This window comes from Pseudomicrostroma glucosiphilum, assembly GCF_003144135.1.
Source record: "Pseudomicrostroma glucosiphilum strain MCA 4718 unplaced genomic scaffold BCV69scaffold_3, whole genome shotgun sequence".
Taxonomy (NCBI): domain Eukaryota; kingdom Fungi; phylum Basidiomycota; class Exobasidiomycetes; order Microstromatales; family Microstromataceae; genus Microstroma; species Microstroma glucosiphilum.
Window position 1 is genome coordinate 938815 of NW_020289915.1, and position 11848 is coordinate 950662.

The 11848-nt window shown below is 56.2% G+C and overlaps 5 protein-coding genes across 5 annotated transcripts; 2 read left to right on the forward strand and 3 right to left on the reverse strand.

The window, feature by feature from the left end:
• Positions 1-158: 158 nt before the first annotated feature.
• On the reverse strand, positions 159-2047 carry BCV69DRAFT_297729 (hypothetical protein; the record flags this gene model as incomplete). The annotated part of the gene is made up of 2 exons (XM_025494145.1): positions 159-1204; positions 1291-2047. 2 exons carry the CDS (start codon positions 2045-2047, stop codon positions 159-161), a joined length of 1803 nt encoding a protein of 600 aa, XP_025349598.1.
• An 860-nt stretch (positions 2048-2907) lies between these two features.
• Positions 2908-5051, forward strand: BCV69DRAFT_144024 (iron permease FTR1). Its single transcript, XM_025489311.1, has 4 exons — positions 2908-3009; positions 3304-3392; positions 3489-4354; positions 4444-5051. Exons 1-4 carry the CDS (start codon positions 2994-2996, stop codon positions 4868-4870), a joined length of 1398 nt encoding a protein of 465 aa, XP_025349599.1. The 5' UTR covers positions 2908-2993; the 3' UTR covers positions 4871-5051.
• Positions 5052-5103: 52 nt separating this feature from the next.
• BCV69DRAFT_281434 (hypothetical protein) lies at positions 5104-6596 on the reverse strand. Its single transcript, XM_025491987.1, has one exon. The coding sequence runs from the start codon at positions 6523-6525 to the stop codon at positions 5149-5151; it is 1377 nt and encodes a 458-aa protein (XP_025349600.1). The 5' UTR covers positions 6526-6596; the 3' UTR covers positions 5104-5148.
• A 104-nt stretch (positions 6597-6700) lies between these two features.
• On the reverse strand, positions 6701-10375 carry BCV69DRAFT_267817 (ATP-dependent protease La). Its single transcript, XM_025490841.1, has 2 exons — positions 9871-10375; positions 6701-9789 (listed from the first exon to the last, which is right to left on the reverse strand). Exons 1-2 carry the CDS (start codon positions 10195-10197, stop codon positions 6838-6840), a joined length of 3279 nt encoding a protein of 1092 aa, XP_025349601.1. The 5' UTR covers positions 10198-10375; the 3' UTR covers positions 6701-6837.
• A 577-nt stretch (positions 10376-10952) lies between these two features.
• BCV69DRAFT_281437 (Metallo-hydrolase/oxidoreductase) lies at positions 10953-11728 on the forward strand. The gene is made up of 2 exons (XM_025491988.1): positions 10953-11132; positions 11259-11728. The coding sequence occupies exons 1-2, from the start codon at positions 10964-10966 to the stop codon at positions 11711-11713; spliced, it is 624 nt and encodes a 207-aa protein (XP_025349602.1). The 5' UTR covers positions 10953-10963; the 3' UTR covers positions 11714-11728.
• Positions 11729-11848: the final 120 nt, after the last annotated feature.

Genomic DNA, 11848 nt, shown 5'->3' on the forward strand with positions numbered 1-11848 from the left:
TGGTGTGGATGGTGTGGATGGTGTGGATGGTGTGGATGGTGTGGATGGTGTGGATGGTGGACGGATGGTGTGGATGGTGTGGATGGTGGGTGGATGTGCGAGCACCACCCTTCTTCTCTTTTCTTCTGTTTGAACGACAGCTGCCTGCTCCTCGCTACTCAACGCAGTTTAATAGCGCACACCCTCTCCCCTTCTTTTGTCAAGACCAGCCTCTCCTTCCAAGGCGCTAGAGCTTGCGCAAGAGTGGCGGTGGTGGTAGTGGTGTGATGCTCTCCTTTGCTTGCTTGCTGCTGCTGCTGCTGCTGCTGTGAAGAAGGTAGAGCGTGATGTGTAAAGGCACCAGCGAGACGGGCGATGCGAGTTCTCCTCTCTTCTTCTTGAGCAGGAGTGGCAGGTGCGGATGCAGAGGCGAGGTCGAGCTGGCTGAGGTCTGCTTCGTCCCAGGAGTCTAGGATTTTGGTCTGGCTCTTTTTGGTGGGAGCTGCCTGCGGAGCTGTCTTTGAAGAGCTGGCGGTAGCGTTTGATACGGGCACCAGGTGTGTGTCGATCAAGAGGACTTCCTCGAGCCACTGTTCTCCCTGGGGTTCTCCATCTTGCTGCTGCGACGAGAGGGAGAGCGGCAGTGGCACGCTCATGTACGCCTTCTTCAGCTGCGTCCAAGCCTGTGCCCTCATCTTGGGTACAGCCTGCTCCAGGAGCAACTTCTGCCAGACCGATGCACGTCTGTGACTAAGAAGTTTGCGGAAGAGAAGTACATCTCCCGTCCGGAGTGCTCGATCTGCCTGCTCTGCAAACACAATGTCTGCATTGGGCGTATCCTCGAGGGACAAACCAAGAGCGGCGAGAACCTTGTGCTTTAGAGTGAAGAAGTTGTCTTGCAGTCCACCGGCGGAGCCAAAGCCACCCATGCCACTCTTGCCACCGGAGCCCAGGCAGGTGTGTGAGAGGAGGAGCAGAGATGCGTGGTGTGCTCGTGTGGCCGGGGTGTCCTCTGCAAAATGGCGCAGCTGAGCAACAAAAGCGTCTTCCTTGCTGCCCTCGGGTGTGCTGGTGAAGTCTGCGAATACGTTTCCGGGCCAGGTGGATGTGGTAGATGATTTGCAGGGGATGTTGGGGAATAAGTCTAGTACGAGACGATTGATGGTGGACGAGAGTTGTCCGGAATTAAGTGTGTGCACAGAAAGGAACAGCGATAGCTGGTAGACTGTGGGGAAAAGAGCAAGGAAGTCTGCGTCAGTATAGTGCTGCGTGCCATCTGCAGCACATCCACTTCTCTTGCTAGGTACTCACCCTCAATAGTGGCAGCATCCATGCGATGGCTGGCCATGACTCCCTCACGTAGCTTCCTCACAAGCAGCAAGATCTCCTCTAGGCTCACTCTGGCCATGTCAATCTCTTCTCTCCTCTTGGCATCCGCTTCTTCGGCCGCATCTCCGGGCACTGCGATCTTCCGAGCGATCTCGGCCAAAGTCAGGGTTGGGAATCTCTGGCAGTGAGCTGCGATCCTGCGGGAGACGTAGCCTCTAAAGTTCTCCTGGGTCTGGTGGTTGGTGAGGTCCTGTTCACTGGATGCTCCGAGGGATGTAGAGTGGGCGGACTGGATGCCTCGGCTGGGGCTGGCAATCAGGGACATTGGGTCCAGGGAGCCTCCCAGCTGTCGGGTGAGGTCCCTTTGCCTTGGCGCTGGTGCCTCTAGGAGAGAGGTGCCATGTGCGCTCGAGGTCTGGCGGTTACCAGGGGCATATCGCGAGGCATTGGAGGCATTTGCGGAATACGGAGAAGATCGAGATGCAGCACCTTGTCCATTCGCAGCAGGCATTGATAAGTTAGGCAATGCAGACGATGGTTGCGATGCAGGCGAGGCCCAGGCTGAGGTGGATGAGCCGGAGAGATGAGTACGGGAATTGCTGGCAGCAGTGCCGCGAGCAGGATGAGAGTTGAGTGAGGAGGAAGGGCTGTTTGCGTGAGAGCTAAGGGTGCCAGCCCCCTGCTTTGCAGCTGCGACTCGGGACGATGCCCACATTGATCTTTCCGTAGAATAATTCATTATGGGAGTCGTAGGTAGCAGTAGCAGTTGTGGGGAAGAAGGAAAGGTGGGGAGGAGTTTCGAGGAGAGGCAGAGGCATTGATGTAGATCGCGGTACGCGTCGCGCTGTGCTAGGTCTCAGTATCGGTCATCGTTCGAGACATTGGGAGGACGTCAGCCATCATGCACAGCACCGACGGAAAGCGGGAGAGGGGGTCCGTGCCGCGCAAGCGAGGGCAGGGGGAGCAACGGAACGGAGCCACGCGCGAAGCAGAGGCAGCCGCCGCCTGCCAGCCTCAGGCGCTGATCGGAAGAAGCAGGGAGGAAAGGGCGGGCATTGAGCGTGGCACCTCAGGTACACACGACAGGCAGGCAGCCCAGGCCAGTGTACCGCAATGCTGAGGACTACCACTCGTATCTACTCCCGCAATCGCCCCTCTGTTCCTGGCGCGCAAGACCGAAAAAGTGCTCAAGTCGTGTATCTGATACGAGGCACGCGGGGGACCTTCTCAATGGCCCGCCTCAGTAGCCATTGTGAGCTTTCTCTCCCTCTCTTATCTCATCCTGCCTGCTCCTACCTACCACCTCCCATCTTTCCCCCTCTTCCTTGAGTGTGCCTAGACTCTGAGCCTTCGCTTGCAACTCCTTGCCCCCTTTGGTAACTTAGACACTCGGCGTTTCTCCCGTCAGCCGGTGGGCTGGGCTGACCCTTGCTCGCCCCCCGTCTTTGTGCAGCGCGCCAGTACACCAGCCACGAAGCAGCCACGAAGCAGCCACGTCCTTTTGCCTCTTGAAGCCCAGCTGCTGCAAACTTCCCATCGGCTAGGCGGGCACGCAGCCGACTGGCGGCCAGTTTAATCAGATCTTATCAGGCAAGGAGCCAGTCAGCCGAGGCACACCAGCACAAGACCCGAGGAAAGCAAGAAGAGGACGGAGTTGCAGCGCCCAAGGGTGAAAACGGGGAGCCATGTCAGGCATCAATAGTGAGTGGGAGGACAAGCAGAAGCACAGGCGAGATGCAGGCAGGGGTAGACGGGAGTAGCCGAGGTGCTTCCCTTTTTCCCCCCTTGAGCGGGAAGGGCGAAGATCCACTCCATCGCTAGGTGCAAGCCACAGCGACTGGTAGGGCCACCCGCTTCCTACCCGTCCTCGATGCTCTTTATATCGCCAGAAACTGCTCCCGCGCTTTCTTCCTTGCTCACCTTGCGCCCCTCCTTCCATCCTCACCTCTCCCTCATCCTCCCCCTCCCCCTCTCACCCGCCCGTCATGACTTCAGCTACCGATGTCTTCTCGGTGGTCATCTTCTTCATCGCCTTCAGGGAAGCAATGGAGGCTTCTCTCATCATTGGAACGTTGCTGGGAATGGTAAGCATCGCAAAAGTACACAGAAAGACAGGATAGGGCGCCAATCGCGTGCGGTGATTGACGATGAAGTCCTTTCTTGATCCCTGCCCGGCCCAGATGGAGTCTCTAGCTCGTGACCTTCTCCCAGACCGTGCTTCCTCTGCAACTTCGACGACAGTAGAAGGTGCCAACGTCTCTGAGCATGCCGCTGCGGATCTAGAGCAAGACCAGGAACGTATCAAGGAGCGTAAAGTTCTGATCAAGAAGCTTCGCAAGATGATTCTCTTCGGTGCAGCCACCGGTCTCGGTATCGCAATGGCCATCGGTGCCGTTTTCCTCGCTATCTTCTATACACAGGCCAACGACTTGTACGCCAAGGCCGACGAAGCATGGGAGTCTGCCTTCAACCTCGTCGCCATGATCCTCATCACACCCATGGCCCTGGCTCTTCTACGTGCTGATCGTTCCAGGGGCAAATGGCGCGCTAAGCTAGCAAAGGCCTTCGCCGGCAAGCTTACCGAACAGGAAGAAAAGGATGACCCTTCTAGCGCTGCAGCCCACGCCGTCGGCGTCGACCCCACTGGCCACAATTCGTCTTCGGCTGATGACAAGACCGGCACGGACAAGAAGAGCAGCGACCCTTCTTCGCCCAATGAGCAGCACGTTGCCGAGCTCGCCCAGTCGGGTAGCGTTGGCAGTGGTCTCTCCCATTCTGTCAACACTCCCAAGCCATCGCTCCGTCAACGCATGGTCGCTTCTGTCAAGGCACCCTTTCTCAAGGCCAACCGAGGACGAACGACCCTCTTCACCATCCCGCTCATCACTACTCTACGTGAAGGTCTCGAAGGTGTCGTCTTCATCGGCGGTGTTTCCCTAGGTCTCCCAGCTACGAGTATTCCCCTTGCCGCCATCGTGGGTCTCGCACTAGGATTGTCGATGGGCTTCATCATCTTCAAGGCTGGAGGCTTCTCCAAGATCAGGTAGTGAGTAGTCAGAGACCCCCTGCGAAGTCTTCTCATGGCAGCTTCCTGACATCCACCCTCTCATCCCCACCCTTCTGTCCGCCCTTCAGCTTCCTCCTCCTCTCCACCTGCCTCTTGCTCCTCATCGCAGCAGGCATGGCCTCCCGCTCCGTCTGGGGTATCCAATACTTCATCTACGGTCGCAAAGTCGGGGATGCAGCAGCCGAGGGCGGTTCCGGTCCAGGATCCTACGATGCCACAAACTACATTTGGCACATCGACTGCTGCAATCCAAATGAGAGCAGTGGTGGTAACGGTTGGGGAATCCTCAATTCACTAGTGGGATGGAACAACACGGGTACATTCGGAAGCATCTTTGCGTACATTGCGTACTGGTTTGTGGTTATTGGGTATATGATCTACTCCTTCTGGGTCGAGGGAAGGTTGGCATTGGCTTACAAGTGGAAGGGAAAGAGGACGGCTCTTTGGGAGAGCAAAAAGTGCGCGGCAAAGAGGCAGCGTACGCATGCCGCCTAGAGGAGAAGCACTAGATGGCCACCCGAAGCGGATAGGCAGAGGTGTAATGGGTTCAACATCGCCCCACACGATTCCCTGTAAGAATTTTCTCATTCCCTTTCTTTCATGTCACTCGCCTCTCTCTTACGTCGAAGAGCCCTTGCTCTCTCGACAATGAAACAATCAGTCACCTTTTCCTTTGCTCTGACAGCGTATGTGATCGATTGTACACAGGTCACACCAGAGAACGAGGAAGCTTATAGATGTGATGTGGTATATATTGGTACGGACACGGACGGTCAAGAGCACCTCTTCTGCCTCTCGGTACTCGAAGCAGCAGCCAGCGCTGCAGCGCTCCTGGCTGCTTCTCTCCAGTCTTGCAAATGTATACTAGTCTTGCTCACCTTGACCCCATCACCACTCGACGATGCTGACGATGACAATGAAGATGACGTCCCCGCCACACCTGGAGTGGTGGCCTTCCCACTCGAGTGACTCCCCAGCATCTGTGCAATTCCCCTCTGTACAGGAATTGCATGGGCATAAGGATGTTCTGGTCTTCTCTTCCCCGCCAGGAGTGAGTCTAGTATCCAATCGACCTTTACGAACTTCTTTACCCTTCCGGCTTTGAGCTGTAGCATCTCCTGCGTCTTCTTGGCCGAGAGGGTCATTTCGCTTACGATGTGCGTGGTGCTTCCACAGGGGAGGTAGTGAACAGTGGCACCATTGAGGCTGAGGAGACGCTGGAGCTCCTTGTTCCCAATCTTTGTACCAGCATAGCCGTTAATGTAGATGCTCAAGCCCTTGAAGATATCAGATTGCTTCTCCTCACTTGCTGCCTGGTCGCGCAATTTCCTCATACGGGTATGCCACCATCCCTCTGGAGAACTGGTATTTGCTACTCCCACACGATTCGCGACTTGGTGGCCGGTGCTGGAGGAATTGTAGTGCAGCGTGCCGGCACCGACGGTTGAGTGGGTGATGGGGTTCTTCTCGTCTTGAAGGGCTTTACGACTCGTGAGGGACTGAATCTCACGTTTGGAGGCGGATGAGAAGAGAGGCACTCGAGGAATGGATGATATTTTCCTCTTTGTCTCCGAGGAGGATGATGAAGATGAGGATGTAGACGCAGCATCGTTGTCCTTCACAATTTCTGCGTCTTCGTCGGAGGTGAGAGGCGCTTCAGGAGAGGCTGAAGTAAGGTACGCCTGCCTTGGCTTTGAGCTCGAGTAGCTGCGCCGACTATCGCAGCGCTTCAACATTTTAGCAGGTCTTTGATCATCTACTGTGTCTGCCTGTCTTGTTTGATCCTTCCCCGGAGGCACTCTGCTCTCCATGATGTCCACAGTTGCTTTTTCTGACTGATCCGCCTTGCAAGGCGTTGCCTCTTCATTGTCATCACTGCCGCTCAACAACTTCGCCTTCTCCCTCTTCTCCTCCTCTTGCCTCTCCCTACACCTTTCGAAACCTCTTTCCATGGCATTGATGATCTTCCTCGCCCTCAGAGGCGTCTTTGCTCGCCTCTCGCCCGCCTTGGGTGGACCTGGAGGAGCATAGGCGCGGCTTGATGAGGAAGACGAAGAGGAGGAGGAAGAAGCATTCGCAGAAGAGGAAGAGGAGGAGGCAGTGCTGCTCTTTGAGCGTGACAGGCCCAATGATCTCTGCGGATCTGCCATATCTACTTCAGACTAAAAGTGATCCATCTCTAATGTGTTGTGTTGTGGTAGGGGTGTGGGCATGGTCAATGTTCGTGGATGATCACCAAAGCTGGTCCGTCGCCCTTTCCGTCCCTCTTTCCGTGTTTGTCTTGGAAGCGGAGCCACGCCACGCGCCGAGTGGCTGAGGGCAGTACGAGGTTGAATGGTGCTATGAATTCGATACAGTCGACAACCAAGATCGACGAGAGAAAAAAGGAACAACGAGACAAGTTCTACAACGGCAGATGTACAATCACAAACTTCTTGGTCAACTTCCCTTTCTTCTATACTCTACAATCTAGCTCCCTCCCCTCCTTCCTCCATCCTCTTGCGCCCCTCCTCAATGCCCTCGTGATACCCACTGACATGCTCAAAGATGCCATTGCCGAGAGCCAGATCCAGCGCCTGCCAGACATTGGAGATGAAGCGAATTTCCACCTCTTCCTTGACATTGGCCGGAATGTCCTGCTCTACGTCGGCTCGGTTGCGTATGGGAAGCAGAATCTTCTTGATACCAGCCCTGTGTGCTCCAATGACCTTTTCGCGAATTCCGCCGACGGGTAGCACAAGACCTCGTAGAGAAATCTCGCCCGTCATGGCAATCTTGGGATCGATGCTGGTGCGGGTAAAGAGACTGGCCAGAGCACAAAGAATAGCCACGCCCGCTGATGGACCGTCCTTTGGAATGGCGCCGGCTGGGAAGTGCAGGTGGACATCGTTCTTTGGGAACGGTGCATCGCGAGAGGGCAGGATGCCCAACTGATATCCGTGAGCCTGAAGCCAGGAGAAGGCCAGAGTGGCTGACTCGCGGATCACATCACCAAGAGAGCCTGTAAGCTTCAGCGACGCAGTTCCAGGAGGCAGCAGGAGGGTCTCAATGAAGAGGATGCCTCCCGATCCAGAGCCCTGGTAGGCTAAGCCGGTAGCATTTCCAGGTCTTGCCTCGCGCTGTGCAACTTCTGGCTCGTACGTCTCGATGCCGAGGTAGCTACGCAAATCTTCGAGCTTGATGACTGGATCGTAGCTATCCCTTCCACCTTTGCGATGCTCGGCATACTCGACAGCTTTGCCTCGAATGACAGTAGATATGCACCTTTCGAGAGTTCTCACTCCAGCTTCGCGCGTGTACGAGGTGGCGATCTTCAGGAGAACCTCATCAGAGATGTCGATCTCTTGGGGCTGCAGACCTTGTGCCTTGATCTGCTTCGGCATCAGATAGTTGCGAGCGATGTGTACCTTCTCATCGTGCGTGTATCCAGAGATGTGGATCACCTCGGTACGGTCGAGGAGAGGAGCACTGATCGTGTCTAGTGTGTTTGCGGTGGCAATGAAGAGAACACGACTGAGGTCGATGGGGCAGCCGATGTAATGGTCCTGGAACGAATGGTTCTGCTCTGGGTCCAGAACCTCGAGCATAGCAGCACTGGGATCTCCGTGGAGACCGTTGCCGCTTCCTAGCTTGTCAACTTCATCGAGGAGCAAGACGGGATCCGAGACGCCCACCTTGCGTAGGGACGAGACGATCTCGCCGGGAAGTGCACCGACGTAGGTCCTTCGATGACCTCGAAGCGAGGCCTCGTCTCGAACACCACCCAGACTGAGCCGGGTGAATGGTCGGCGAAGTGCTGTAGCGAGCGATCTTGCGATCGACGTCTTACCTGTACCAGGTGGGCCTACCAGCAGCAGGATAGGACCTTTGTCCCTTGGCGTGGCTTTACGAATCCTGCGCTTCTTCTCCAATGCTGCCTCAGCCTCCGAAGAGTCTGAGGGGCCGGGCGTGGATTCCGCACTCTCAGCAGACCCCTCGATGTCTAGCTTGGCCATGTCGTCGACTTTGCGCTCAGGCATGCTGTTAGACGACGACGATGTGGTCGCCTCTTCGGCCTCTGCCTTCTCCATTGCCTGCATCTGCTTGAGCTCCAGCACTGCCAAGTACTCGATCAGTCGCTTCTTGACTTTCTCCATGCCGTAATGGTCTTCGTCTAGAATTCGACGGGCTCGGGAGACGATGCCCTCGTCTGCGCTATCGCCATCTCGTTGGGCAGACTCAATGAGGGTCTCATGGCCAGAGCCTTGAGGGCGAGAATCGGCAGGAGTATTCCTTGCGGGGACCTTCACCTCTCCGAGGTCAGAGGAGACCTTGTCCCATGGGAGTTCAGCCATTACCTCAAGATAAGAGATGACCACACCACGCTCGACGCTTTGTTGAGGGATCCTCCCCAGCCGCTTCAGCTCCCTATCGCAAACCTTGCGAGCCTCTGGAGTAAGCTGGGCTGCATCGAGCTTACGTGTCAACTCGGCAATCTCATCCTCTTCCTCCTCCTGACCATCGCTACCATCGTTGCCCCCACCACCGCCGCCGGACCTGCCGCCTCCGCCGCCGAGAGGGCCGCCACCTTTGAATGGGTTGCCACCGCTCTTGGCAAGGGGCCTGGGACCTCCCTCTGAAGGGGTGCTGCCTTTGGAGCTAGGAGCGCGAATGCGAACAATGCCACTCGGGGCTCCGCTGCCCTTGCCATCACTGTTGCTGCCATTGACTGAGAATGTGCCCGAATTGGTAGTGATCTTGGCGGTGATGTTGGGATTCAATGCAGCGAGTTGCGTAAGCAGAGACTCGAGCTGACCACGGATCAGAGTCTCCTTAGACGCATCGTTGAGAGGTGCGGCCAAGGACGTCAGGAGATCCCGTGCAAGACGAACTCTCGCAGCTCCCAGCGAGAGCATCTTCGCAGCACTCCTCACTCGCTCCTTGGGATCGAACTCGGAGAGCAGATTGAGGCGGTCTTGCCACTCGCAAGCTCCGCCGAGAGATCCCACAAGGACGTCCGCCAATTGCGCCGCTTGGTTGTCACGAGCATCCTTGACAAAGGAGCGGATGCGGCGGATGAGCATCGGCGGCATGACAGGCATTGTGACCGAAGGTGAATCCTTTTGTAAACTACTCGCCCCTAGCGTAGACAGAGCATCGAGCAAGTCCATGGCTGTCACCTTGAGAGCCTGTACGGCCTCTCGATCTGCCTTGCTGCTTGGCGTAGGAGGCCAAGGACCATCTGTAAAGGCGGTGATACTAGCTAGCGGAACAGCGACATCAGGTACCGTGATACTTCGGTCCGAGTCCAGAGCTGACGAGGTGAGAGGAGCTCTCATGGAGAGCCAGCGATCCAGTCTCACTCTTGTGAGACCACTGATTGTGAGGATGCAAGTCTCGGTCGAGGGCTGACGGGTCAGCCGCATGAGACGAGCCTGTGAGGAGGGAAGAATCGAGGGGGAATGTGGTGAGCTCACTGCCGGACGCTAATCGCCACTCCCACAAACTGAACTCACTACTACAGCCCATTCATGCAGCTGATTGACAGAGATGCTGTTGTGACCTTCCCTGGCAGAGACGGCGTTCGCTTTAGACGGTGGCGAAGGCGCCTTGAGGGTTGGGACACATGCGATCAGAATAGGCTTGCTTGCATCTATCGGTGGCGGGTTCTCAGAGGTGGCCTGATTGGCGCCCGTCGCCTGCAAAGCAGCCTTGAGGAGTGAAAGAGAGTGGGCATAGGACAGTGGAATGGACAAGAGCAGGGAAGGATGAAGGATTAGGGGATACGGCAGGGGCAGAACGGGGAGGCGGTTGGGAATGTGTGGGATTGCGTCAGACGACATTGTGCGTCAAGCTAGGAAAAGGTATGACTATATGACCGGATGATGAAAGCGAAGGTACGGAGACGTGCTCCCCGATGTTGTTGAGATGCTGAGGTGAAGATTATTACTGGTACGCGGGAGATGGGATGGGATGGGATGGACGACGTTACTCTGATGTGCCACTGTGCGCTATGGTAAGAGCCTCACTGCCGCGATAACGCAACCGTGAAACCCGGCTGGAGTGTTGCGCTCGGTCCGCCCCGCCTGCCGGACTAACACTTGTGGGGTCGGAACGGAAGGAGCGGCAATGTGGATCACCGTGGAGTACTGTGGAGTAGCTTTAGCGAGGTCGCCTGACGCTCTCCTCGCTCTTTGGGTCACAAGAGCCTCCATTGCCGATCCAACGCAATGCCGAGCCACACTGAGGAGGGCTAAAGGGTCCTAGTGGACAACGGAAGCATGTCTTCCTCCCTTTGACTGTGTTACCATCCTCTCTGTCGGCGCCAACATCGACCACTGAACGAACATGTCTTCCTCGCACGCGCTGCAGCTCAATCAGCACCAGGTCAAGCCGGGTGTGATTCTGTCCCAGGTTCTCAATGTCTGCCCTCCAGGTACCAAGCTCATGGCTCTCAACCTGGGATCCCTGATGTGTGATACCGGCTGGCTGATCCGTGGTGCCAATGGCTCGCTGAAGTCGAATCCTTCGGGCCCTTCGCAGCCCGATAGAAGGGAGCTGGCAGTGTACGCACTTTTGATCGACCATCCCTCCGAGGGCCTCATACTGATGGATACTGGCTGTGGGCGCAACATCGTCGAGACCTGGGGTCCTGTCGCTGATGTCTTCGCACCCGAGCAAGGGGGAGAAGAGTATGAATTGGACACAGCCATCAAGAATCTTGGCTACGACATCAAGGATGTCAAGAAGGTCATCATGGGTCATCTGCATCTCGATCGTGGGTATACGGGTGCTAGCTCTTGAAGGACATATGCCGGCCTGAGCTCGGGCGCACCTTCGGAAAGGTCATACTCAAGCTCACGCAATGCCCTCCTTTGCCTTTGACTTCCCTCCCTTCCTACAGACGCCGGTGGTCTCACCTACTTTACCGGCACAGACACGGAGATCTGGGTGCACAAGATTGAGCTTGAGAACGCCTTCTATTCTGCAGCCACGAAAGCAGATAGCGCAGTCTACATGGCTCACTACCTCCAATTGAGCCTGAATTGGAAGTGCTTCACTGGCCAGACGTACGATTTTGCTCCAGGTCTCACAATTCACCATCTCCCAGGTCACTGCCTTGGCCTCTGTGGCCTTCAGGTTAACTTGCAGGACACCGGTACGCTGATCTTCCTAAACGATCATGCTCACATCCAGGAGAATTACGATGGCAGTCCTCCAGGCTGGCTGGTGCGTGACTACCAGGCCTGGTTTGAAAGCAATCAGCGTATCAAGAAATTGCAGAAAACCACTGCTGCACAAGTCTTCCCAGGCCATGATTTGATGGTCAGTAAGCTCTATGGCAAGGTCTGGCAGTGATGGCAGGGTGGACAGCGTAGCCTGAGGCTCTGTGGCAGGATGATTGTAGCTATTCCAAGGCGTCGATTACGTAATACCGTGGCCGAGAAGATTACCCCGCCGTGTTTTACCATTTCCGCCGGAAAGCTGGAGATT

What these genes read in the sequence shown, in the direction of transcription:
- BCV69DRAFT_281434 (XM_025491987.1), bottom strand. Translation starts at nt 6,525, where the DNA reads ATGGCAGATCCGCAGAGATCATTGGGCCTGTCACGCTCAAAGAGCAGC.
- BCV69DRAFT_144024 (XM_025489311.1), top strand. An exon ending in TTGGAACGTTGCTGGGAATG is followed by an intron (nt 3,393 to 3,488) that starts GTAAGCATCGCA and finishes TGCCCGGCCCAG; the next exon opens with ATGGAGTCTCTAGCTCGTGA. An exon ending in GGCTTCTCCAAGATCAGGTA is followed by an intron (nt 4,355 to 4,443) that starts GTGAGTAGTCAG and finishes TCCGCCCTTCAG; the next exon opens with CTTCCTCCTCCTCTCCACCT.
- BCV69DRAFT_267817 (XM_025490841.1), bottom strand. Translation starts at nt 10,197, where the DNA reads ATGTCGTCTGACGCAATCCCACACATTCCCAACCGCCTCCCCGTTCTG. An exon ending in TGCATGAATGGGCTGTAGTA is followed by an intron (nt 9,790 to 9,870) that starts GTGAGTTCAGTT and finishes CCCTCCTCACAG; the next exon opens with GCTCGTCTCATGCGGCTGAC.
- BCV69DRAFT_281437 (XM_025491988.1), top strand. Translation starts at nt 10,964, where the DNA reads ATGGATACTGGCTGTGGGCGCAACATCGTCGAGACCTGGGGTCCTGTC. An exon ending in GGGTCATCTGCATCTCGATC is followed by an intron (nt 11,133 to 11,258) that starts GTGGGTATACGG and finishes CCCTTCCTACAG; the next exon opens with ACGCCGGTGGTCTCACCTAC.